Source organism: Gorilla gorilla, chromosome 22 (assembly GCF_029281585.2).
Source record: "Gorilla gorilla gorilla isolate KB3781 chromosome 22, NHGRI_mGorGor1-v2.1_pri, whole genome shotgun sequence".
Lineage (NCBI taxonomy): Eukaryota > Metazoa > Chordata > Mammalia > Primates > Hominidae > Gorilla > Gorilla gorilla.
In genome coordinates this window covers 45,774,862-45,800,912 of record NC_073246.2, presented here as the reverse complement: position 1 = coordinate 45,800,912, position 26,051 = coordinate 45,774,862, and the positions used below count along the sequence as shown (strand labels likewise).

Sequence of the window (26,051 nt, the reverse complement as noted above, 5' to 3'; positions counted from 1 at the left end):
ACCAGGAAGAAGGGACAGAAAAAGGAATGGGGACGCACACTGAGCAGGGCACGCAGAGCCAGGGCTCACTGGGGGCACCCTGCTCTGCCCCCTCCCCCGGCCAGATCCCCTTAGGATGGCCTGGTCAGAGCTGGGATTGCGGTGAGTAGCAGGCAGGTGGCCCAAGAGAAGCCTCCACGCCTGCAGCTCAGATGGGGGAGCCATGGCCCCATGGAAACAGCACCCTGTGTGCAGAGGCTCTCATGGGGTTTCCCAGCCTGGGATGTGGGCAGCGGTGCATCAGGAGTTGGCGTGGCCTCCTCCCGGCATGCAGGGTATCAGGCTGCTCCGCGCACTCACCCACATGTACTCGGGGTAGTCGGACAGGCGCCTCAGCCCTTCGACCACGGTGTCCCGGTCCTCCTCCCACTTCCGCTTGCAGAACACAATCTCCAGAAAGTACCACGTCCAGCCGATGAGGGGCACGTAGAGCAGCTCCTTCTTAGCGAGGACCTTGGAGCTCTGGAGGGAGGAGAAGGAGGGGCACCTGGCACTTCAGCATCAGACAGAGGCCAGGGGCTTGGCCAGGCTCCCGCTGCACCCAGCTCCTGTGTGGTGTCGCTCTAGGAGTCACGGCTTTGTGGCTCAGGGGGTCTGCTGTGAAGCAGGACCTGGCTTCTGAGGGTGAGTGGGTCGCCCCAGAAATGAGGAAACTCAGGCTCAGGCTTGGCTGGGAGGGCCCTCAGGGAAGGTGGGTGAGCCGGATGCAGAGGCTGCCAGGCTTCCCGGGGGTGGCCTGGGGGTGCTGCCTCACACAGGGACTTTGACTGCAATGAAATTCTTCTGCCAGCATCGGGGAGTAGTTTAGGTTTCATCCGAGGCAGCTTAGCTAACGGAAGTGGTTCTGCAGGGACGCAGGTGGGGTCATCTCAAAGGCAAAGGCCATGATGAGAAAGGAGGGCACAGCTCGGGGACAGCTGAGGCCCTGCGGGCCAGGGCCCCTCAACCAGCCAGGCACCACTGCCGAGCTCAAAGAAACGCCCCAGGAGGAACACCCAGGGACTCGGACCCCAGGGGCCTCCCCGGCACCTCCTCAGGGAGTCCCCTGCTCCCCTAGCCCTTTCCCTGGGAAACCCAAGGCTCCCCCAGCTCCTCTGCTGGGACCCCCGCTGCTCCACCCAGTACCTCCCCCACCCAGGGCCCTCTTGCTCACCCCAGCACCCGCCTACTCCTCCAGATCCTCCCCAGGACCCTTGCCGCTCACTCCCAGCACCTCCCCTGGAAGGTGCTCACCCTAGCCTCTCCCTGGGACCCCCACTCACCCCCAGCCCTCCCCAGGACCACCCCACCCTGCTCATCCCCAGCCCTCCTGGGACCCCGCCCAGCTCACTCCCAGTCCTCCCTGGGACCACCCCACCCCCAGCCCTGCAGGGACCCCCTGCTCACCCCTGGCCCTCCCTGGGTCCCCGCTCACCCCCGGCCCTCCCCGGGACCCTCCTGCTCAGCCTTAGCCCTCCCCAGGTCCCCGCTCACCCCCAGCACTCCGAAGCGCTCACACATGGTCCACCCACAGAGGAAGTCGATCTCGAAGTTGTGGTTGAGGATGATGACTGCGTGCTCCTTCCCAAAGCGCTCTACCGTGGCCTGGTCCGTGAACAGCGTACACTCCGTGCAGGACCACCACTCCAGCAGCATGACCAGTTCTGCGGACAGGGGGAGGGCGTTGGCACTGGTGGGACCCCTCCTCCTGGCATGGTCAGGGAGCGCCCACAGGAGACACCTACAGTATTTTCGTCCAGAGAGGAAGTCTCTGCTAAACATGAGTTTTGATGACTTACATTGAGTACGTTTTATGAAATTACAATGACCTTCTCTAAGCAACAGTTGGGAGGAGACAGATGGAAGGTAGCAGCAGAAAGGGAGAGAACCGCCACTCTGCATGGAGACGCTGATCTTTACGCCCAATTACGCTTCTCACGTGCACCTTGGTGTGGCCGAGTACCGCGCAGCCACGCCCCGTGAGAGGTGCAGAAGATGAAAAATGTCACTAGATGGTTAGGAAGCAGAAAACAACCATTGTATGTCTGCAGAACAGACAGTGGGAAAAAATGAAGAGTTAAGAGCAGAATGGAATTATAGACAACAGAGTAATAGGAATTATATTTTCTCCTGAAACTTGCTTTGGGGTTACACTGGTTTTCCATATTTTAAAAAAAGCCATGTGAGGCCTAGCCCGCCCCAAGGAAGGCCGGCTGGGGGTGCTCTACGGGGCTTGCTGCTGGGCAGGTGGCCAGAGGCCTGCGGGACCCCCAGAGACAGCAGGGCGCACCTGACCCCGTGGGTGCTGGCATGTGAGGGGTGCCAGTCCTGGCTTTGAGTGCTTGTCCCCCCAACCCAGGGAGTCTTGGAGCCTCCTCCCTCGGTCTCTTCCCCTGGCTCCGGCCTGGTGAGCTGAAGACACTCTTCCCAGAAGTGTGGAGGGGCTCGTGCCGGGAGATCTGTTTGCCTGCAGGAGACCTGTGCGCCTGGGGGGGCTCTGGGGATGCTGGGAATGCGGCATCGTCTGTCTCCTGATGGGGACTCTGGGATGCCCTCATTCACCTTCGGGAGAACTGCAGGGCTGAAGAGTTCCGTGGTGAGAACAGCGCATCTTTGTCACACGCGGGCCTCAGAGGGAGTGAGTCCTGTTCAGAGGGCCGTGTAGGGAAGGACAAGAGGGAGGCCAAGCAGGTGGGCCTCTTGTCGGCCACCAGAGTCTTGTGCCCCCCAGCCAGTTGTCCGGGAAGGATGGCCCCACAGAACCAGGACGCGGCTTCCAGCTCAGGACGGCCTCAGGCTTCTCGCCCTGGACACCAGCCCAGCTCTGAAGTGTGGGCTTTCTGCAAGGCCATTGCCCGGGGTTCTTTTATACCAGTTATTTATAAAGGACACTAGAGACCGATTCCAAAGACATCCTGTACGGGTGAACGAGGGGCCGCTACCCGAGATCACGCAGCTCAGCCCAGGATGGCCAGAGACGCCTGCAGACAGCGTGCAGGTGCGGGGAAGTGTCTTCCCAGCGGTCATGATGCTGCAGGCACATGCAGGCGAGCAGAAAGGACGCAGAAAGGAGAGAGGGAACTCAGGGTTTGTGGGGGTACCAAGGGACCCCAATTCCTTTAAAAGAGAAAGGTCACCTGTGGGCAGAGGCAGTGGATGGGAGGAAACCCTGCGTGTGGGGAGAAGACTCGCTGACCAAGCCCCACAGCAGGCCTGGCAGGGGCGCCCCCGCCGCTGGCTCACCCCTGGCAAGTGCTTGAGACCTCTGCCTTTAGGGTCATGCCTAAAGGCTGGAGAAGAGGAATGAACTGAATGGGAGCCCACACAGCCAGCCAGACACAGGCACACTCCCCATGAGCGTTCTGGAAAGACGAGCTGCGCTGTCTGGAGAATGGTCCCATCCAAAGGTCACCTGTGGCAAGCCCAGGGACATATGGCACTTTTCCCTTGCCGTCGGCATGCAAAGGCGGCCTTCAGCGGATCTCAGGACCCCTCGGCTGACGCTGGCTAACTGCAGACAGCTGTCAGGGCAGGCATCTGTAAACTGTCTTGCAGGGTGGGCGGCGCCTGGGCCCGACATGAAATTCCTTTTATCATTTCCTTCACTCAAATACATGCTTCCCTAAAGCACAATGAGTAAGCCAGCCATAGCCTATTTTTCAACCACGGATTTAAAAAAATCTAAAATTCTGGACGGGTGCGGTGGCTCAAGCCTGTAATCCCAGCACTTTGGGAGGCCGAGACAGGAGGATCCAAGACCAGCTGGGGAAGCATGGCAAAAGCCCATCTCTACTTAAAAATAAAAAAATTAGCTGGATGTGGTGGCAGGCACCTGTAATCCCAGCTACCTGGGAGGCTGGGGCACGAGAATCACTTGAACCTCAGAAGATGGAGGTTGCAGTGAGCCAAGATCGCACCACTGCGCTCCAGCCAGGACAACAGAGAGACTCTGTCTCAAAAAAACAAAAAACAAAAAAACAAAACCTAAAATTCACCCAATAATAGTAACAATTTATCAAGCATTGCTGTGTACCTGCTGTGCGCATTGATTTAGGCTTTATAAGACAGCTCAAAGGCAGGTGGTTTTGTCTGTGCTCTGCAGACGAGAAAGCTGAGGTTTAGAGACTGAAGCCTTGACCAAGGTCAGCAGGGAGTGAGGAGGCTGGGCCAGGCTGTTTAAACGGCTCCAAACCTGCACCCTTCGCCGCAGCACCTATAGCTCTGCATGTCAGACGACAGCAGAGACACACTGGCAGTGAGTTCAAAATGGGCAGCAAGAAGGCACCCTGCATTAAGGAATGAGAACAGGGATGAAGAATTGAAAATAAAACTGTGGTTCAGGGTCATTAGAAAACACTGTGGCTGGTGCGGTGGCTCAGCCTGTAATCCCAGCAGCCCAGCAGGCTGAGGCAGGAGGATCACATGAGCCTAGGAGTTGGAGACCAGTCTGGGCAACATGGCAAAACCCTGTCTCTACAAAAAATACAAAAATTAGCTGGGCATGATGGTGCACACCTGTGGTCTCAGCTACTCAAGGAGGCTGAGGTGGGAGGACTGCTTGAGCCCAGGAGGCAGAGATTGCAGTGAGCCAAGATCACACCACTGCACTCCAGCCTGGGCGACAGAGCAAGACGCTGTCTCAAAAACAAACAAACATAAACAAACCCACCGTGAGGTCTGCTCTCACCATGCGCCCCTGAACTGGCAAAGGCTTCCACATACCTCTGACTGCAGAAAGGCTCCCACAAACATATTCATGGAAATAAATCTAAGTGGAGAACATCCCAAATCCAACAAGTCACAGACGGAATTCACATACCCACGCGAGCCCAGCAGATGGAGAGGCCGATTATTTCTGTTCTTACTGAGGTGCTTTTCTTGTGTATTTGTGGTCATCCCAAGTATCTGGGAATTTTATATTGATCTTAATGTATGCCTCAATATTTCTTATTTTAATGCTTTTCTTTCTACTTTCTTGCATTAAAAAAAGAGATTTACCTTTTTTTCTTTATCTTTTTCTAATACTTTGGAGTTATGTTTGATCTCTCTTTTTTCCTACCCTGTACTTAACAAAGTTACCATTAAAATCTGAACCTGGGCTGGGCGCTCATGCCTGTAATCCCAGCACTTTGGGAGGCCGAGGTGGGCGGATCACCTGAGGTCAGGAGTTTGAGACCAGTCTGGGCAACATGGTGAAACCCCATCTCTAATAAAAATACAAAACAAAAAATTAGCTGAGCCTGGTGCAGTCTCAGCTCACTGCAACCTCCACCTCCCAGGGTCAAGCGATTCTCCTGCCTCTGCCTCCTGAGTAGCTGGGATCACAGGTGCCCACCACCATGCCAGGCTAATTTTTGTATTTTTAGTAGAGATGGGGTTTCACCATGTTGACCAGGCTGGTCTTGAACTCCTGACCTCAGGTGATCCGCCCACCTCGGCCTCCCAAAGTGCTGGGATTACAGGCGTGACCCACTGCGCCCGGCTGAGCACTGTTTTTATTTTACATACGGTTTAGATTCATCCATCTCCTAATTTCTTTGGCTACCATCCTTTCTTGAAAATTAGACCCTACTTTTATAATTTTTGTTCTTACTGAAACACATCCTTAAAAAATATTGAAGTGAAGATCTATGGGCAGTAAAAGCTCTCATTTTTTTGTTTACCAAAACCTTTTTATTTCATTTGTACTCTTGAACAACACAGTGTGCTAGGTTGGTGATCTTCCAGCACGTTGAGGATCTCCCACCTTCTCCCGCCACTGCTGCCTGCCATAAGAAATCTGCTGTCGGCCTCAGTGCTGACCATCCACCGTGGTTCTCCAGCTTTCCTCTCCGGGGATTCGAAGACTTCCTTATCTTTTTTTTTGAAACAGAGTCTCACTCTGTCACCCAGGCTGGAGTGCAGTGATGCAGTCTCGGCTCACTGCGACCTCCACCGACCTGGTTCAAGCGATTCCCCTGCCTCAGCCACCCCAGTAGCTGGGATTAGACATGTGCCACCAGGCCCAGCTAATTTTTGTATTTTTAGTAGAGATGGGGTTTCACCATGTTGGCCAGGCTGGTCTCAAACTCCTGACCTCAGGGGATCCTCCCGCCTCAGCTTCCTGGAGTGCTCGGATTAGAGGCGTGAGCCACCGCGCCCGGCTCCTCCTTGTCTCTGATGGTCTGTGATGCCCCAGGGCCTGCCTAGGTGTGGATTTCTCTGCATTTGCCCTGCTTGGTGTACATGTGCTTCCTGTATCTGAAAAAATCATGCCTTCGTCAGTTCAGGAGGTCCTCAGGCATCCTCTCTTCCCAGGAGGCTTCTCCTGTTCTCTCCTTTGGGGATGGGGGCCAAAGCACTATTTTATGAAGGTTCTCATTCTGTCCTTACATCTTTTCACTCCTATTTCACATTTTTCACCTCCTTTGCTGTCACTGGATGATTTCTTCACATTGATGTCTGGTGTACCCATTCTCTCATTAACTGTGTCTAATCTGATACAAAATCCATCCATACGGTTTTGCTTTAAAATATCTACAGTTTTCACTGAGAGCAGTTCTACTTGGTTCTGTACCCATTCTCATTAACTGTATCTAATCTGATACAAAACCCGTCTGTAAGTTTTTGCTTTAAAATATCTACAGTTCTCACTGAGAGCAGTTCTACTTGGTTCTCTCTTTCAAGTCGGGGCACAGTGGGTCATCTTTGGTCCACATCTGCTGTTTACGTTGTCATTCTTGATTATGAATTCATATTTAATTTTCCTTAATCTGTGGGATTCTTCAGGCCTGAATGAGACTTTATCCAGAGTGTACTTTCGTTTGCCTCTGCTGAAACCCAAGGGTCACTGCTAACCCTAGCTTGTCTCACGCCCTCGCTCAAGAGTCCTGGTTTAGCTTCAGCGCCCTCTGCTACAGCTGCCCAAGGGTTAGGCTCCTGAAAGGCAGTGCTGACACTCCATTTCTGCACACCCCGGTTTTTGCTAAAGGGATTTGGTGGAAGGGTGGAGCTGAGAGGTTTTTGTTTCCTTACTGTGAGCCCAGAAATGCATTAAAAAGCCAGTTTCAGGCAGGATTTAGCTGTTTTGTAGTATTTTAGCTTCAGAATACTGCTAGAAAGTAGGAGTCTGTAATTTAGTTTTCATCAGTTAATATTTGCCCTTTTTGTATGTATTCATCTTATCCAGTTATACTCATGAATAACTCATTTGTATATTTTATATTATAGGATTTCCAATTCTCCCTTCCCACAAAAAAAAGCAGCCTTTCATTTAAAAAAGGAAACAAACTGGCCAGGCGCGGTGGCTCACGCCTGTAATCCCAGCACTTTGGGAGGCCGAGGTGGGCAGATCACAAGGTCAGGAGATCAAGACCATCCTGGCTAACACGGTGAAACCCCGTCTCTACTAAAAATACAAAAAAAATTAGCCAGGTGTGGTGGCGGGTGCCTGTAGTCCCAGCTACTCCGGAGGCTGAGGCTGGAGAATGGCGTGAACCCGGGAGGCGGAGCTTGCAGTGAGCTGAGATCGCACCACTGCACTCCAGCCTGGGCAACAGAGCGAGACTCAGTCTCAAAAAAAAAAAAAAAAAAAAAAAAGAGAAAAAACAAACCAGGAACTGAAGCTATAACACATTTAAGACAAGCTAGTCTAAGGGCTGGGTTACTAGTCTCTCTGCAGACAGTGGGGTGTCGCAGGCATGGAAAGTTAGCTGACATAAACAGCCTTTTCAGCAGTGCTACCTGCTCCTGAACTGGAAGGAGATCGTGGAGACAAGGTTACAGGCCAGCCATTTCCCATATGAGACAAAAGTGTCTATGCGCTCACCATTTCCCACATGGGACAAAGTGTATACGCGCTCACCGTTTCCCATATGAGACAAAGTGTATGTGGGTTCACCATTTCCCACGAGACAAAGTGTCTACGCACTCACTGTTTTCCACATGAGACAAAGTGTCTATGTGCTCACCGTTTCCCATGTGAGACAAAGTGTCTACGCGCTCACCATTTCTTTCCCATGTGAGACAAAGTGTCTACGCGCTCACTGTTTCCCATATGAGACAAAGTGTCTATGCGCTCACCATTTCCCATGTGAGACAAAGTGTCTACGTGCTCACCGTTTCCCATATGAGACAAAGTGTATGTGGGTTCACCATTTCCCACATGAGACAAAGTGTCTATGCGCTCACCGTTTCCCATATGAGACAAAGTGTCTATGCGCTCACCGTTTCCCATATGAGACAAAGTGTATATGCGCTCACCGTTTCCCACGAGACAAAGTGTCTACGCGCTCACCCTTTCCCACATGAGACAAAGCGTATGTGCGTTCACCATTTCCCATATGAGACAAAGTGTCTATGCGCTCACCATTTCCCATATGAGACGAAGTGTCTATGCACTCATGCAAAAACATGGAAACAGCATGAGAGTGTGAAATAAAACATAAGAATCCCCTCCTTTCCCCACTCCCTGGATATCAGCATCACGCAGTTTTCTCGGGCATCCTTCTGAGATTTTTGTTTTCTTTTTTTTTTTTTAGACAGAGTCTTGCTCTGTTGCCCAGGCTGGAGTGGTGCAGTGGTGTGATCTCAGCTCACTGCAACCTCCACCTCCCAGGTTCAAGCAGTTCTCCTGCCTCAGCCTCCCGAGTAGCTGGGATTACAGGTGTGCACCACCATGCTCAGCTAATTTTTTGTATTTTTAGTAGAGACAGGGTTTCACCATGTTGCTCAGGCTGGCCTTGAACTCCTGACCTCAGGTGATCCACCCGCCTCAGCCTCTCAAAGCGCTGGGATTACAGGCATGAGCCACCATGCCCAGCCCCTTCTGGGATTTTTCCACACATGTACACACCACACACACAGCATCCTTTCTTAAGACACAAAATGAATCATAGCATACTATGGACTTTGTTGTATACTTCCTTTTTCGCTTAAAACTGTACGGGCAAGATGAAGGCTCTCCATGATGGCCGCAGAGGGTCCCTGTATGGGCGCCACATAATTAGTCTCCAGTGACAGGTGCTTGGGTTGCTTCTAGTTTTGTGCTACTATAAAAATAATACAACAATGAGAATACCTGTGATAAAATGAGAACACCTGTCCAGTTGCATACTTTTGCACATGTCTCTGTAGGTTGCATGTTATTCTGTGGAATTGCTGAGTTGAAAATTGCAACCACTTAAACTGTTGACGGCCACTGCTAAACCACCCTCCAGAGATGTGCCTGTTCATGTCCCCACGATGCCCGGTGTGAGCGGTTACCTGTCCACAGTGGGTGTTGTTACCAAGCCTCTGAGTCTCTGTCCACATGACAGGTACAGATCGGTTTCTCTATGTATAATACACATACGCACAGAGGCACATACGGACAGACACACAGCTACACATGTGTTTGATACGCAGGGAGGCAGGACACCTTTTCTTTCAGGGATGCATGCTGAAATACGCGTCAGCATGCTCTGGTGTTGGCGCAGTGTGGGCAGGACACACGAGGGGCCACGTAGGGAGCTGTTGGAGCTTGGTAACGGGTAAACAGAACTCAACATTCTCTTTACTTTTGTTTAAACATTCCCATATGCTCTGGTAAACCGTGGGAAGCTGCCATTGCTGTGGGTCAGAATGGTGAGACTGGCACGTCACACAGCTCAAGCTAAGAAAAAGAGGTAGCCAGGTGCCTTCCTACAGCCTGCCAGCCAGATGGCCTTGGCACCTCCTGCACAGCCCTCACTTCCTGCCTGAGAGCCCACGGCTGCCCCGTCCATGGTCGCGCGCCACCCCCACGGGAGCCCCAGGCGGCAGGGACTGGCCCAGCAGACACTCACGGCTCCAGAGTGAGTAGGCGAGGCGGCAGTTGAGGCGGCGGTAGAGCTGCTTGCTGACCGGCCAGAGCGCCAGCGTGCACAGCTGGACGAAGTTGATGACCAGACCACTCACCACGAAGACAAAGCCGACCAGCAGGTGCAGCACGAACTGGGTCTTCAGGAAGGCCAGCAGGCCCATGGCGCTGCTCAGGAGCGGGTGCACGGCCCCTCGCTGAGGACAGCCGTCCTGCAAAGACAGGGACAGGGACAGCGTCAGGGTGGCCACGCCCACACCCTCACAGGAACACCGGGGCACTGCTCACTGCACACCCCGCACATGCCTCACGCTTATACACCCATGCTGCACAGCACACTGCAAACCCCACACACATGCTACACACATACAAACCACACACATGCCACACACACCACACTGCAAACCACACACACGCCACACACACACAACCACACACACACCACACTGCAAACCACACACACATCACACACACACCACAAACCACACATGCCACACACATACCACACACACGCCACACACACCAACCACACACACGCCACACACCACAGCTCATCACAAAACCCACACATGCCACACACATACCGCAAACCAAACACACACCACACACACACATCACGAACCCCACATGCCACACATCACACACCACACACATGCCACACACACTGCAAACCACACACACCACACACATGCCACACACATACCGCAAACCAAACACATGCCACACACACACACTGCAAACCACACACATGCCACACACACCACACCGCAAACCACACATATGCCACACTGCAAACCACACACATGCCACACACACACCACAAACCACACACACCACGCATACCATACCACAAACCACACACATGCCAAACACACCACACTGCAAACCACACACATGCTACACACACACACCACAAACCACACACATGCCACAAACACCGCAAAACCACATACACGCCACACACACCACAAACCACACACATGCCACACACACACCACCCCACCACCCACACACACATCATACACCACACCACACACCACACACACACCGCAAACCACACATGCCACACACACCACACATCACAAACCACACACACTACACACACTCCAAACCACACACATGCCACACACACACCACAAACCACATACATGCCACATACACACCACACACCACAAACCACACACATGCTACATATACCACACCACACCACAAACCACATACACGCCACATACACACACTACAAACCACACATATGCCACACACATCACAAACCACACACATGCCACACACACACCACAAACCACACACACGCCACATGCACCACACACACCACAAACCACACCTACACCACACACATGCTACACCACACACCACAAATGACACACATGCTCACACATATGATGCATACCACACTGCAGGCACCATACCACAAACCACACACACTGTAGCACAAACCACACACACCACAGTGCAAAACACATACACCACATCCCACACGCACTGTCGCACACAGCCCCATACTCTCTACACCACACACACACAATTGTACCACACACCACACACTGCAACGCATCCCCCCACCCCATGCACACTCATATGCACCACAGTCTCACACACACAACACGCACTATACACATAAACATGCCACACTCACACACACACACTCTCCCATGCAAACCAGAAAGAAAAAACGAAAAGACTAGAAGAAATACACCCAAATATTGATAGTGATTAACTCGCGGTGAAGGCATCATAATTTTTATTTGATTTAGTATCTCATTTAAAAGATCCAAACTGCACAATCAATCTCTGCAAACAGAGCCAGGAGGCCTCACGAACCCCTCGGTGTGGGAATCAATGCTTTTCACTCCCACACTCGTGTGCGTATTTGAAGCTTGAAAGATTTCTGTTCTGGTTTCCTGCACAAAAGGAGCGACTCCCCAGGGGCTCCACCGGCTCCCCCTTTCCTTCTACGCACGTCGCACAGTTTCAGCAGGGAAGCCGGTGGCCCCCCTCCACTCTTGGCAGCACTCCTACTGAGCGGCCCTACAACCCCCGTGTGGAGGGGGAAACCTGAGACCCCCGTGTGGAGGGGAAACCCGAGACCCCCCGTGTGCAGGGGGAAACCCGAGACCCCCATGTGGAGGGGAAACTCTGTGTGGAGGGGGAAACCCGGGACCCCCGTGTGGAGGGGGAAACCCAAGACCCCCGTGTGGAGGGGAAACCCGAGACCCCCATGTGGAGGGGAAACTCCGTGTGGAGGGGGAAACCCGAGACCCCCATGTGGAGGGGAAACTCCGTGTGGAGGGGGAAACCCGGGACCCCCGTGTGGAGGGGGAAACCCAAGACCCCCGTGTGGAGGGGAAACCCGAGACCCCCGTGTGGAGGGGAAACCCTGGCAGTCAGGCTGGCGGTGCTGCCAACCCCTGACTTGGTCCTCTGGAAGGGCACTGAGTGCACTCCCATGGGGCAAAGGGGCGGGCTCTGGAGTGGCGCCAGCTGGCCTTCCACATTCCCACGGCGGCCCCTGTTCCACACCGCCAGCTGCCCCCACTGTGGCCATTCTTGCACCCAGAGCAAGGCTCTCCATGGGCGCCCACCCCACCCGCCCATGAAACCCCCTGTCCCGACTCCACAGAGCACCCTCCATGCAGGCCCCCACCCTCTGCCTCTCAGGGATTTGCAGGCGCTGCCTTGAATGGCACTCGGGGGCCACAGATGCCAGTGTCACTCCCACCACCCTTGGACGTTCTCAACCTATGGGGCATTTAAAGTCACCTCTCCCAGAAACCGTGGGGACAAGAGCTCTGGTCATGGTTTAGGAATGGGCCTGAAACGCTTTCGCTCCTCCCCTCGAAAGGTGGAGGGTCTTCTTCCCTTTCTGACTATGGCCTGGACTTGGTCATTGCATCGGATGAACAGCCTTGCAGAAATGTGCTACGTGATTGCCAAGGCTAGGTCACAAAAAGGACAGCTTCTGCCTGGCTCTGCTCCCAGGATGGCCACATCACAAGGATGTGTGAGCGGCAGGTCCTTCCTGCACGGAAGGGGCTGACCTCATACCCCTGAGGGGGCCACCTGGGAGGCAGGCCCTCTGGCCCTGGTCAAACCTTCAGATGAGCCCAGCCCTGGCCTCAGCTCACCTGCAACCCCACAGCACCCAGCTAAGTCGCTCCTGAATTGCTGACTCCACAAACTGTGGGGTTAAGGAGTTGTACTGTTTTATGCCACCACACTTTGGGCTGATTCATTAAAGCAGCAACAGGAAATTAATACCCTAGATAGAAAGGACAGGAAAGACAAGGGGGCAACAAAAACACTTTTTATGGGCTTAACTTGTTCCACGGTCTGTGTTGAACACCTCACGCATTCCAGACTCTCAGATGACCCCAGCGGGATGCCATCACTGCCCCAGTTGACAGGTGAGCAAACAGAAGCACAGAGAGGCTTCGTGCATCATACGGGGCCACACAGGGAGTCAGCAGTAGAGCCAGTGCCAGTCCAGACAGCGAGGCTCAGAAGTCAGTGCTCGCCCAGACACACTGCAGAGCCCCCACGGTGGGCAGGGGCCCCTTAGAGCAGAGCCTCAGACACGCTGGGCAGACCAGGCTTGCTGTTTCAGAATGCCTTTCTTGAGCTAGAGACGATATATTCAACCAGATCCTGAGTTGTACAGGGTGGGGGCCGCCCTGCAGCCCATCACCTGGCCCCCACCTGGCACACAGCAGAGCCCCAGGAGACCAGGTGGTCCTCACCCAGGGGCACACATCACTCCACACTGGCCCAGAAGAACCAGGGTCCCAAGAAGCCTGCTTGAGGGCCAGCACATCAGCTGTGATGCTCTGAGAAGCAGATGCCCGGGCTCCACAGCAGACCTGCTGATTCCGTTGCTAGGGCGCAAAGTACAAGAATCTGATTTTTTTTTTTTTTGAGACAGATTATCTCACTGTTGCCCAGGTTAGAGTGCTGTGGTGCTATCTTGGCTCACTGCAGCTTCCTGGGTTCAAGCAATTCTCATGCCTCAGCCTCCCGAGTAGCTGGGACCACAGGTATGCACCACCATGTCCAGCAAATTTTTGTATGTTTAGTAGAGATGGGGTTTCGCCATGTTGGCCAGGCTGGCCTCGATCTCCTGACCTCACGTAATACGCCCAACTCGACCTCCCAAAGCGCTGGGATTACAGGTGTGAGCCACCGCACCCAGTCATGAAGTTTATTTTTAAAAATCAGATTCTCAGCCAGGCGCGGTGGCTCACACCTGTAATCTGATCACTTTGGGAGGCCGAGGCAGGCGGATCACTCGAGGTCAGGAGTTGGAGACCAGCGTGGCCAACATGGTGAAACCCCGTCTCTACTAAACATACAAAAATTTGCCGGGTGTGGTGGCACGTGCCTGTAATCCCAGCTACTTGGGAGTCTGAGGCAGGAAAATAGCTTGAACCTCGGAGGAGGAGGCTGCAGTGAGCTGAGATCGCACCACTGCACTCCAGCCTGGGTGACAAGAGTGAAACTCCATCTCAAAAAAAAAAAAAAAAAAAAGAACTTCATCCAGGAATAAATAACACACAATTAAAATGGGCTTGCTGAGTGTCCGTGCATAGCATTATGGGTGTTGACAAGCTGAGCCGCCTGTGACCCCACCACACTGCAACAGGGAACATTTCCATCCAAGTCCTTCCCCACCCAGCCTGACAATGCAGATCAGCTTTCCAGCTCTATAGGTTAATTACCTTTTCTAGAGGTTCACAAACACAGAATCCCATGGCATCTGGCCCAGCCGGTCCAGCGCGGTGCTTCTGAGACAGCCCCGGGACAGCACCCAGGGCGCATCCGTGGCTGCTGAGTGACCCCCACGGCATGGATGTGCCACGGTGATACGCTCCCTGCTGACAGGCAGCTGGCACCCAGCCTTTGGGGGCCACAGACAGAGCCGTGATGCACATTCACGTCCCAGCCTCTGTGTGGATGCAGCTTCCCCTCGAGAATCCACTTTATCAACCGTCCTCGGTGTCACAAAGTGGCCAGTCCCTGGTCCATCACCTGAACCTCTGGGCTAGAAAGTCTACGCAGAGACTCCCCGGAGAGCCCACGCCTGCCCTCTGGCACATGTTTCTCCTGGCCCGGGTGCCACACAGCACACAGTGCCCCCGGAACTCTGGCGTCTTGGGTCCAGCTCTACTCACAGGAAGTCTCTGCGGCAGTAAGCCCCAAAAAGGGTGAATGGAGCCGGCCAATGCCAGATCAGAGGGGCTGGCTTCAGCCCTGGAGCCCAATTCTAGCAGCAAGTCCACCACCCTGCTGTGTGGCCCAAGGTCACACCCGGGACGGTGTCCCCCAGCTGTCTGCACGGCCCACAGCCTTTTGACGTGCTCCCTCGCTGAAGGCCACCTGCCTGGATCATCAACCTCTACCTCCTGGAGGTCCTAGATACGGAGTCAAAACACGTCTTCATCACTTACTACGGACCAGACTCCATTCCAAGAAACATCTGCTGTTCACCTGCTTAATTCCAGCTAGCGGAACTCAGGGGCCTCTCCCACCCACCTGCCCCCACAAGAGCGCTCAACACGGTTTCCCTGGGTCATTGCCACGTCTCTGTCCAGCCAGCAGTGTAGTTTCACTCACAGACCTCGCAGGTACCCTGTTCCACCTCCCCACACCCAGCCCACCTGGACCTCCTTGATAAACCTGACTGCACAAACCTCCAATGGCAGCAGGCAAAGGCCGCCTCCCTCCCTGCAGAAGGGTGATGGTGAGGAAGGTGCCCTGCTTGGCCACACCGGTCCCCGCCTCCAGCTTCAAAGTCCTTTGGGCTGGCAGAGCAGGAAAGCATTGGGAGGGGCCTGGACTCAGTGGCCCCCTAGAGCATTTGCTCGTGAGCCCATTAGAGTGATTTTTAGAAAATTATGCATCCCCAGACAATGTAAACTTGATGTCTACATTTTTATTTTTTATTTTTCATGTATTTATTTATAGAGACAGAATATCACTCTGTCACCTAGGCTGGAGGGCAGCGATGCCATCATGGCTCACACAGCCTTGATCTCCTAGGCTCAAGTGATTCTCTGGCTTCAGCCTCCCAGAGTGCTGGGATTACAGGCATGAGCCACTGCAACCAGCCAGCTTCCACATTTTTAAGCCCAAGTTTAAATATGCGAGGGGTGTAGAGTCTGGCATACTGTAGATTTTGACTCTGTAAAGCATAGTGTTTTTCTTTCTCTCCAATGTAGCTAGTAGAACCTAAATGCCATCATGATTTGACAGCCACCATTGGCACCTGTTTTCAAACCCCACAAAAAAAGCTCTTCTGGACAGCTGGCTTCGTTCCATTTGCTCCTGGAATCTGCATTCCCACTGCCCTTCTTCCACAGGATTTTATCATTGTGGAATATATTAAAAGTCTCTTTTGCTTAACATTAGGCTTGAAAGTCTTTTATTGATCACCCTAAACTAATATTCTGCAATGAAATATGTATGAACATCTAAAACTCACTTGCATATTTCTTATGCACAGGCTTTAAGCTTAAAAGGTCTCCTGGGCTACGTCACGGCACTCCCTCCATGTCCGTCCACATCTCCTACGAATCAGGACAGCCTGCTCACTAGGACACCATGAGCACACCCAAGAAATGAATACCGACAGAATACCGCCGAACATCCCGTCCCTGTTTCCATTTCACCAACTGTCCCCAGATGACCTTCCTAGCTTCGGGGATGCAGGGCCCCGTGGAGGACACACATGCATTTGGATGGCACGTCTCTCTGTCCCCTTTCCCCGAGACGCTCCCCGCCTACTCTGGCCTGATGGTGTTGAAGCGGCTAAGGCAGCTCTCTGCAGCGTGCCCCACACCCTGGATTTGTCCATTTCCTCACAATTAACTCGGGTTCAACATTTCTGGTCAAGAATGCATGGCAGAGCCGCTGGGTACTTCCTGCCACATCCCACTGGAGGCCCATAAAGCCACTTGGCCGGCGATGTGGAACCTCCCCTCACTTGGTGATGGTGGCACCACTGACACCCTGACCGCAGCAGATAGCCTGGGCAGCCCCCAGCACCCTGGGGACCTTGGAGAACGCCTGGGATAGAAGAGCCACACAGGGTGGGACCTCAGGGGTGGGACCTCTGCGGCTCCATCTGATTTCTGGGGCTGGGGCTGGGAGGTATGACAGTGGGCCTCTCCAGTCCCCATGGCACCTTTTCATGGCTGCTCAGATGCCACCGAGACACCGAGGACACTGAGTTGCTTCTGAGCCCCTTCATTAAACAACAGGTTTAGGTCGCCCAGAAGCCTGGTGCCAGCGCGTCTTCATTAAACAACAGGTTTAGGTTGCCCGGAAGCCTGGCGCCAGCGCATCTTGGTCCTGGGGCGTGATGGCTACTTCTTGGGTTTTGTCCTGGCCCCTGCACAAGCTACCGGAGTCTGCACCTTCTTAGATCAGGGGAGCAAAGGTGAGGCACGAGGCTGCCTCTGCCTGGGCAGGGCCAGAGCACTGCTTGCCAATCAGAGCCGAGCCCCACACGCCCACAACCAACTCTGCCACCTTTTGTTAGGGTGAACCAAGTTCCTTCCACAAAGGTAATGCCCAGGTCCTCGAAATGTGACCTTATTTGGAGACAGGGCCCTTAACATGGTAATTAAGTTAAATGATATCATCAGGGTGGGTGCTGATTCCATCTGACCGGTGTCCTTATGAAAAAGGGAGACCGCCTGCAGTCAGAGCCCGGGTGAGAAGCCTCAGAAGGAATCCTTGACCTTGGACCTGCAGCCTCCAGGACCACAGGACGACAAAAGCCTGCAGCTGCAGCCCCGCCTCTGGTGCAGTCACACAGCCCAATCGCACTCACAGGCCGCCTCATCCCAGGTCCGTAGTTCTGGAGAGGTACGGGCCCATCCCCGTGTTCTGCCATCCAGCCCACCCCCTGCCTGCCCCAGGTCCTTCACTGCAGCATGCGACCCTCCTCCCCGTCGCTGGTCCCTTCCTCCAAAACCTCAAAAACCTCCAAAACCTCAAAAAACCTCAAAAACCTCAAAAACCTCAAAAATCTCAAAAACCTCCAAAAACCTCAAAAACCTCCAAAACCTCAAAAACGGGTTTTCCTCAAAAACCCGTCGCTTGGTCCCTTCCTCCAAAACCGGCCAGGCAGAGGATCTCACCCACATGCAGTCTCCCCAGAGACCCCCCTTCTTTGCCAAAATCCACAACCTTTCCGACGACGCCTTTTTATGGAAGGGAAACTACAGTTCCGAGCCCACCACCTCCGCGCCGCTGCCAGGCCCACCAGGCCCCTCCATTTCTTCCTTCTGAACAGAGGAGTCCCTGGTTTTCTCTGCACACATAGGACAGCAACTTCGTTTCTATGAGGGGTAAACACCAGTTCCTCTATCCATGAGCCTTTCATGCCTCTATCACCAGTGCTGAAATCCCCCAGAGAAGATGGCACAGCCTCTGAAATATAGCACCATCTTCCCAAAATGCCACAGAGTGCCCACCCCAGCTGGCGTCCTGCTCTGTGCAGGGGCAGGAGCTGGGCAGAGCTGGGATGGGACCTGCTGTCCTTGGGTCCTGGGGTCCAGGAAGAAGATGTCACCACTGGCAACTATTCTGGGATCAGCAGACGCTCCCAAACCCTGGAATTCTCCCTTTGCCCTGCCCAAGCCGCCCTTCCGAGAGCAAGGCTAGCTCTCAGCAGACAGCAGTTGGCGGAGGAGAAAGACATTTCAGGATGCCAAAAGCACATCATTTCTGATGCTCTAGACAGGAGTTTTGAGTTGTGGGATAAAGATAACTTCTTAGTTCCATATGGATTTCAGTGATCCAAATCCAAGTCCATAATGGGGAACTGAGAAACGGCTGTCAGCTCCCTCCTTCCCCCCTTCCTCTTCTCTGTCCCACCCACCCCGCACCCAAGTGCTCTGGTGTAGTGGGCTGAGCAGACCTGGCCCCTGCGAGGTGGTGGCACGGGAGGGCCTTGTGTGCTGGCTGCACAGGAGGGGACCACGGTGAGCCCCAGGCTCTTGGGTGCTGGGGAAAGCTCCACTGTTACTGCCAGCAGACGCTGGAGGAGAAAGTCCACCATCAGGAACAGTAGAGACGCAGCGATATCTCAAAGGGTCTTCATTTAGGTGGCAACGTTTACTATTCAGAACACCACCAAGAACCCGGAAATAAACTGCACACACTTTCTGAGAAGCCAGGCTAGGTGTCCCATAAGGAAAAAGACTTCACTCACAGTGGACTTTTCAGGCCCTGCATTGGGTCCTCCTTCCTCCCGCTTTAAATGCAGCGTGGACAAGTGTGACGGGCTGGTTTCCTGGCCCACAGCTCATTGGAAGTGCGGGCTGGGGAACAGGGAAGAGGGGCTTGCAGAAGGCAGGCATGCTGCTGACAGCACTACCTGGGGCAGAAACGAGCCCAGGACTTGAGGCCCCTTGGAGGCCACTGAGCAGCGGGGGCGCGGTTGCAGGCTCTCTGACGTCACGCATGAGGGCACAATGCGGTGACTGTGGCCCCCCGCTGATCTCGTCGGAATGCTGAGAGAGGGCGGCGTCATAGTTACCACATTATCTGAGAAGTCTGGTAAGCAGCGAAGATACTACTAAGCATTCAACTAAAATTTTAGATGAAACAAACACAATCCTATTTTGAGGTTTAAAGGGCAAACTTCAGTTCTTGGGTAAATTCACTTACAGAGACCACCTTATCTTTTCATAAGCCTGAAAAATATGAAATTGTTGCCAGCCCAACCTTATCAGCATTTGGAATTTGCAGGAGACTAAAAGTCTGGCAGGAGGAGGTGAAACTGTCAGTCTGTGCGGACGATTGTGTAGCCTCAATACCCAGGAGAATCCAAATCTACTACAACAGGAACTAGAGTTGATAGTGATGCTAACAGGAATAATGTACCACATGCAGACTGCAGTGGCCTCCGAATCAGTCAGAAGAGACCAAGACAATCACAGAGTTTATCTCTTGCTCTCTTAACGGCTCCAGGTCACCGGCGGCTCTGTCCCACATGGTCATCTGGGCCCAGGCTCTGGGGGTTCCACCACCTTCAACATGAGGCTTCCAAGACTGCCTGGCTGGTGCCTTTCAGGCAGGTGGGAGAGGGGGGAACTGGAAGTTTAGGGGAAGGGCTGTCCTCTATGGCAAGTAGGATGCAAGTTTGCAGCCCAGCGCAAGTGCTTACAGCTTGGGAGGATATGGATATATGATCCCCTTGTGTGTTCAGGAGCCAAGGAGAGGGGCCCAGCAGACCACCCCTCCACAGGAACACACAAAAGCAGGAGGTGTCTTGAAGGAGAGCGCAGATTGCAATAAGAAAGAGAAAATACCTAAACACAAGCTTCAGAGGAAATAAAGCCTCTATGAGGAAACCACAGAACATCTTGAAAGATACAAAAGCAGAGCTGAACAAATGGAAAAACCCCGTGTGACCAGGCTGCAACCACCCCTTCCCTACACACATGCCCTTAGTAACGTGCAGCTCCTCCTGCCAAAACATGGAGTCTACTCCCCACCCTTTTGAACCCAGGTTGACTTCAGGGCTCACCCCATCAATAGAATGTGGTGGGATTGGTGTCACAGGACTTCCAAGACAGTCTTTAGAGCCTTGCCACTCCCTTACACCCTTGTGGCCATCAGAGGTGGTGGCTTGGGCTAGTCTGACAGAAGGTGGTCCCACATGGAGCAGAAATGGACCAGAAATGGACCATTCCACCTGAGGTTCTCCAGGCAGCTCTAGCTGACGACAGCCACTCCAGTGACCCCAGGGGAAACCAGCAGAAGAACCATGTTGCTGAGCCCAACCCAAATTGCTGACCCACAGAATTGAGGGCCCCCCGACATGGTGGTTGTTTTAAATTGATACATTTTGAGGTGGTTTGTTAGATAGTAACATGTAAATGATACATAAACCTAAATACATAACTGAATCCTAATTAAAATAGCAAAAGCTCCCCCCCAGCCCCAGAACTAGACATACTGATTCTATAGTTCATATGGAAAACTAAACAGGGAAGAAAAGCCAGGAAAATCATGAAAAAGAACAAGAACATAGCCCTAAAATACACTAGAACATCTAGGAAGCCTCAATAATTAAAATAGCACAGTACTGGCTTATCAGTAGACATGCAGACCAACAATTGAGACTAAAGAGTCAATGCTTCACTGACTAGGAGCAGCTGTCTGGGGCACCTCAGCACCTGCAGCAGGGTGTGGATCTGCAGCCACTGTTTGGGGACTTGGATCCCATGTGCACGAAGCACTGACTACACGTTAGTCAACAACACACATCTCACATGATCCATTCCATTTCTATTGTATTTGTATTTCTATTGTATTTCGATACTGATAAAATAAATAAAATACAAAATTAAAACCACTGCTAGGTTCATGAGAATCTTTTAGCATTGCCTATTTTCTCAACCAATGGATTTAAAGGCATAATTATATGACATACCTAAAATCACTCCTCCAATTCTGGATAACAGAACCCTGCCTTTTGCAACACGCAAGTCACTGTGAGTTACCTACCTGCCACTGCCCCCTTTGCTGGTAACAGAACCTCCTGCTATTATGGCAGCGCTCACCCTTGGATATGGGAGGGAAGCCCAGCCCCAGATCTAAGCCATAAAGGTAATCCCATCCCCTCTTTGAGCAAGTGATCCAGGGATGGGATGGGCATGTGCCCTGGGTCCAGCCAGGGAGAAGTCTGCGGGGGCTTTAAGGGAGGCTTTTGCTTTCCTAAGACAAGAAACAAATACCTCTGGTCATCCCCTTTGTCGTTCTTCCCTCCCTCGGTGAGGAGGCGGTGTCTGAAGGTGCAGGAGCCACTGTGGGAGCGTGAAACCATAGGCGTGAGGACAGAAGACCAACACTGTTGGTAGAAGGTGGAAGGTCCCAGGTCCCCTTAGGGTCTGGGGAGCAGCTGAGGTCACACCAGCAGCTGCCCTCTTCAAGAGGCGGGGAAGACGAGAGGTAACAGTGTTTAAATCACTATCTCTGTTACCTTTGGCCAAAAACACAGCTTACATCATCAACAGCTATGACTCTTACTCACGTGGGCCTGGCATAGAATACAGATGCTTGATCAATGTTTTCTAAGCGAATGGCGCGTATTCAGTATACATTTGTCAGAAACAGCCAGCATAGGCTGGGCACGGTGGCTCATGCCTGTAATCCCAGCACTTTGGGAGGCCAAGGTGGGCAGATCACTTGAGGTCAGGAGCTTGAGACCATCCTGGCCAACACGGTGAAACCCCGTCTCTACTAAAAATACAAAAAATTAGCCGGGTGTGGTGGCAGGCGCCTATAATCCCAGCCACTCAGGAGGCTGAGGCAGGAGAATCGCTTGAACCCGGGAGGCAGTTTTTTTTGAAACTCTGTCTCAAAAAAAGAAAAGAAAAGAAAAGAAAAGAAACAGCAGCATGGCTTCTTAGTCCACACTGGTTACATGCCACCTCCATTTACAGTTCCTGAAAGAACAACGTCACTCCTGAAAGAGTCCATAGAGCACTTCAGCAAACAATCTCATCTCAGAATCAAGGCCCCGACAGACACTGGACGGGCCCGAGATGGAAGTGACTTTGGACTCAGTGAAGAGGAGACTGCGATGTTTCCAGGCCTCGCTGGAGATGCCGGGGGCATCACTCCAGCAGGTAGAGGCCAAACAGAAGCTCCGCCCGGGCAGCCCTGGTCGGCCTCTCTTATGAGACCCACACGGCTGCACGCTCTCCTGACTGCAGCTTTGGGCTGGATCAGTAGCCCCAGGGCCCCCAGGCCACTTCTGAAGAGGGCGAGAAGCTCCCTGCCAGGTCCTGTCTCACTGGGAATTGGAACTAAAGACCAGGGTCCTAGAGTTATTTCCCCAAGTTGTTGTCTGCCACTGCATCACTGCCAGTGTAAACTGCAAACCCTAGCAGGAAGAGGGCAGGGAGGAGGTGGAGCTGGGCAGGACGAGGGGAGGATGAGGGTGCTGGTGGCCCAGGATGGGAAGGCTGCTGGCCAAGGACCTCCAGCCCCCCACCCTCCCGTCACCTACCCCAGCTCTCTGAGCTCCAGAATTTGTCTCCTCTGGGGTGCTGTGATGGTCTCACTGGCTGGAGAGTGGTGATGTTGGGTGGGAGGTGGAGGGATGTGGAAAGCTCCCAGGGCCTGATGACTGCACAATGGACCTGTGACAAGTCTGCGGGCCTGCAGGACACAGCGGGCGCTTCCCATGCCAGGGCACAGCCATGCGCCAGGGCAGAAGAGCATTCTCCAAGGGTGGCAGATTTGTGGTGACCACACTCCAAAACACACACACGCCCATGTACACACACACACACATACATGCATGCACACATAAAACAGTCACAGCTAAGTTGACCTAGACATAATTTTCTTACAATGAACTATGCGTTATAATAACTACTTTCACTCTACAGAAACAGATGGATATTTGCTGCATACTTATTCATTAAACTGGTCATCAATGTCTCATGCACTTTTTTTTTTTTTTTTTTAAGAAGGAGTCTTGCTCTGTCCCCTAGGCTGGAATGCAGTGGCATGACCTCAGCTCACTGCAAACTCTGCCTCCTGGATTCAAGTGATTCTCCTGCCTCAGCCTCCCAAGCAGCTGGGATTACAGGTGCGGGCTACCACGCCTGGCTGATTTTTGTATTTTTAGTAGAGAAGGGATTTTGCCATGTTGGCAAGGCTGATCTCGAACTCCTGACCTCAGGTGACTCACCCACCTCGGCTTCCCAAAGTGCTGGGATTATAGGCGTGAGCCACTGTGCCTGGCCTCATGCACTTTTCATTATATTTTGCAATTTACAAAGTTATGTAGGAGGTGGAATTCTGGTTTCTGCTGGGGATGTAGAGAGCTTGTCACTCCCACTCTCACAAGAATAAAGCCAGACAAACCGTAAGTTCTCAGCTTTGCTTCATCCCATCAGAGACCTGAGGCTGCAGGACAACCAACTGGAAGCTGGGGAGAGACAGGGCCTGCAGGGGAATGGCATTGAGCCCTCCCGTCCCTGGGGCAGTCACGGGACATCGTTGGTAAGAGGAGCTTGGCTGGAACCCCTGAGTCCTGGTGGAGGCTGAGTGTGTCTGGGCAGAGAGGGGAGTCCTGCGGGGACAAGGTGGAGGGCCCACCCTCCTGCTGGCTTCTCCTCGTGACCCCTGTCCAGCCCCCACCAGGTGCCCACAGGGCTGCCTGGGGACGAGTCCTGACAAAGCCATGCTCCTGTGCAAACGTGAGGTGATGTAGGCATTCCACAGTGTTCTAAACAAAGAGTGCCTGGACCTTAAAGTTGTACTCATTATTTACCGATTCAAATGCCACATCTGTCATTCTACAGGCACCCTGAGGCACGGACTTGAAAAAATGCATTGATTCAAGATGGAATAAACCAAGTAGGTTTCAGAACAGCCACCCTTGGCCTGGACAGTGCAAGAGCTGCAGAGTGTCACCTCACAGGGCCAGCGGCGACCCAAGACATGGGTGCCCGGAAAGGGGGCTCTCTGCGGGGACAGGGCTCAGAAAGGCCGGACCTGTCTCGAACCACAGAACCAGGGTTCCCTGCACCTCGGCCGTCGTCTATCATTACGGCGCCCCGTCCGGATATAAAGTCAGAAAATCTCAGATGCACAAACATTTTGAAGTAAAAGTTTCTAAACCATTACTCAGACCAATAAAACATGAAGTGAAATGAAATGTGTAATGTGAATGAAAAAGCTCCACAGTCCCCAGTGTGCCCAGTTCAGCCGAATTTTCTTTAGGGTGACGGCTGTCAGGTGTGCGATGGGCTGTGTGTCTCTCCTGAAATCGCACACAGAACCCCCAAGCCTAGTAGCCAAGGTGCGACCCCGGGATGACCCTGGGACCCCATAGGCTAAATCGCAGGCTTTTTACTTCCTGTCACCATAGTCCCCAGACTGGAAAATGGAGCTGGCTGGATGTGCACATATGCAAACCGCCACCTGCAGGGCCACCCATGCTGCCTCACCTTGTCACAGGTGCTGTTAAAACATGCACTAGCCCAGCAGATGCCTCCAAACTGTGGCTACGGCTCTGCCCTCCCTCTGGGCTTCTGAGAAAGGGTCCGACTTGCTGGGGTCAATCCCAGTGGTAGACCCCGAGGGACCCTTGCCTGCCGGAGCTGAGTCAGTGATGATGTCTCCAGGCGGGCTGGGGAGGGAAGCCCCTGAGGGCACATGGCCCCCCCGCACCTGGACACCTCCCGCACTTGCTGTTCTAGAGGTAAGAGGTGATTCATGGAAAAGCGCTAACACTGCACATCTGAGCTGTTCCTCATTTCCTGGCACGGTGTATCGACCTCCTCCTGGGCTCCCTCTTTTCTTCTGCTTTCCCCAAATCCCCAAAAAGCTTAGACGAAACCCAAGTTTTGTTCTGGAATTTGTCCCTAATAATCCCACTGCACAGAGGCCGAGCACAGCCGTCCCCCTGCCTGCCTCCTGGCACATGCATCTCCTGTCTGAGGAACAAGGCTGGTTTTCTGTGCTTTTCTGGGGAACAAGCCTCTGTCTTTCTCCCCTGTCAATCAGTGCCACTTAGGAGGAGGGGCGGCCTTGCTGGCTTCCAGGATCTGCCCCACGATGACTCCCGCGGCCTCCTCTCCAGGAAAGAGAGTGCCCTGGAGTCCTCAGGCAGCACCCAGGGACAGCGAGGCCAGCGCCCGCAGGCAGGGATGTACAGGCCACGCTGTTACCTTCCCTCTCTCTCTCTCTGCTCCAGATTCCAGGCACCCAGGGCCCACGGGGGAGGGACGTGTGGCCCCTGCCCAGCCGCAATGCAGGGCCAGCCCGGGAACCACTCAGCGGCCTCCTGGAGCCTGAAATAGCCATCGCTCCAGAGTGGCGAGGGCCGGGGCCTCCTCTCAGCCTGCATTTCCGAGGTGGAGAGGCGCTGTGACATTTGGGGCACAGATTCTGCCACGTGGGTGAAATGCTGGGGCCCTGGCACACGTGGTGCTGTGGCTCGTTTTCATACTTGGCCCGAGAGGGAGGTGTGGCTCCTTAGAGAGGCGGCGCCTGAAGTGGATGCTGCTGTCCTGAGGGGGCCCAGGAGAACACCCAGCTCCGCCGGGACCCTTGCTTCCCGAGGCAGCCTCATGGAACCCTCCCGAAGCTGCCACCACCGGGCCCAGGCACTTGCCCCTCCACTCCATGTGAAAGACGTGGCGGGAAAGTGGTTTAGGCGGCGGAA

General features: G+C 53.4%; 1 protein-coding gene across 10 annotated transcripts in view; it reads right to left on the bottom strand.

The window, feature by feature from the left end:
- AGPAT3 (1-acylglycerol-3-phosphate O-acyltransferase 3) overlaps positions 1–26,051 on the bottom strand; it is a 121,716-nt gene that overhangs the window by 17,126 nt on the left and 78,539 nt on the right. For 6 of the 10 annotated variants that reach the window (XM_031005127.3, XM_019017773.4, XM_063702672.1 and 3 more), the window contains 3 exons: positions 9,822–10,047; positions 1,513–1,682; positions 340–501 (listed from right to left, as the gene is read on the bottom strand). In XM_031005127.3, coding sequence (XP_030860987.1) covers positions 340–501; positions 1,513–1,682; positions 9,822–9,999 — 510 coding nt within the window. In that variant the 5' untranslated portion in view covers positions 10,000–10,047. Of the gene's footprint in view, positions 1–339; positions 502–1,512; positions 3,795–8,899; positions 9,048–9,821; positions 10,048–19,067; positions 19,324–22,877; positions 22,896–26,051 lie in introns of those variants that run through there. The other 4 variants (XM_019017771.4, XM_019017772.4, XM_055373692.2 and 1 more) reach the window with 4 other exon arrangements.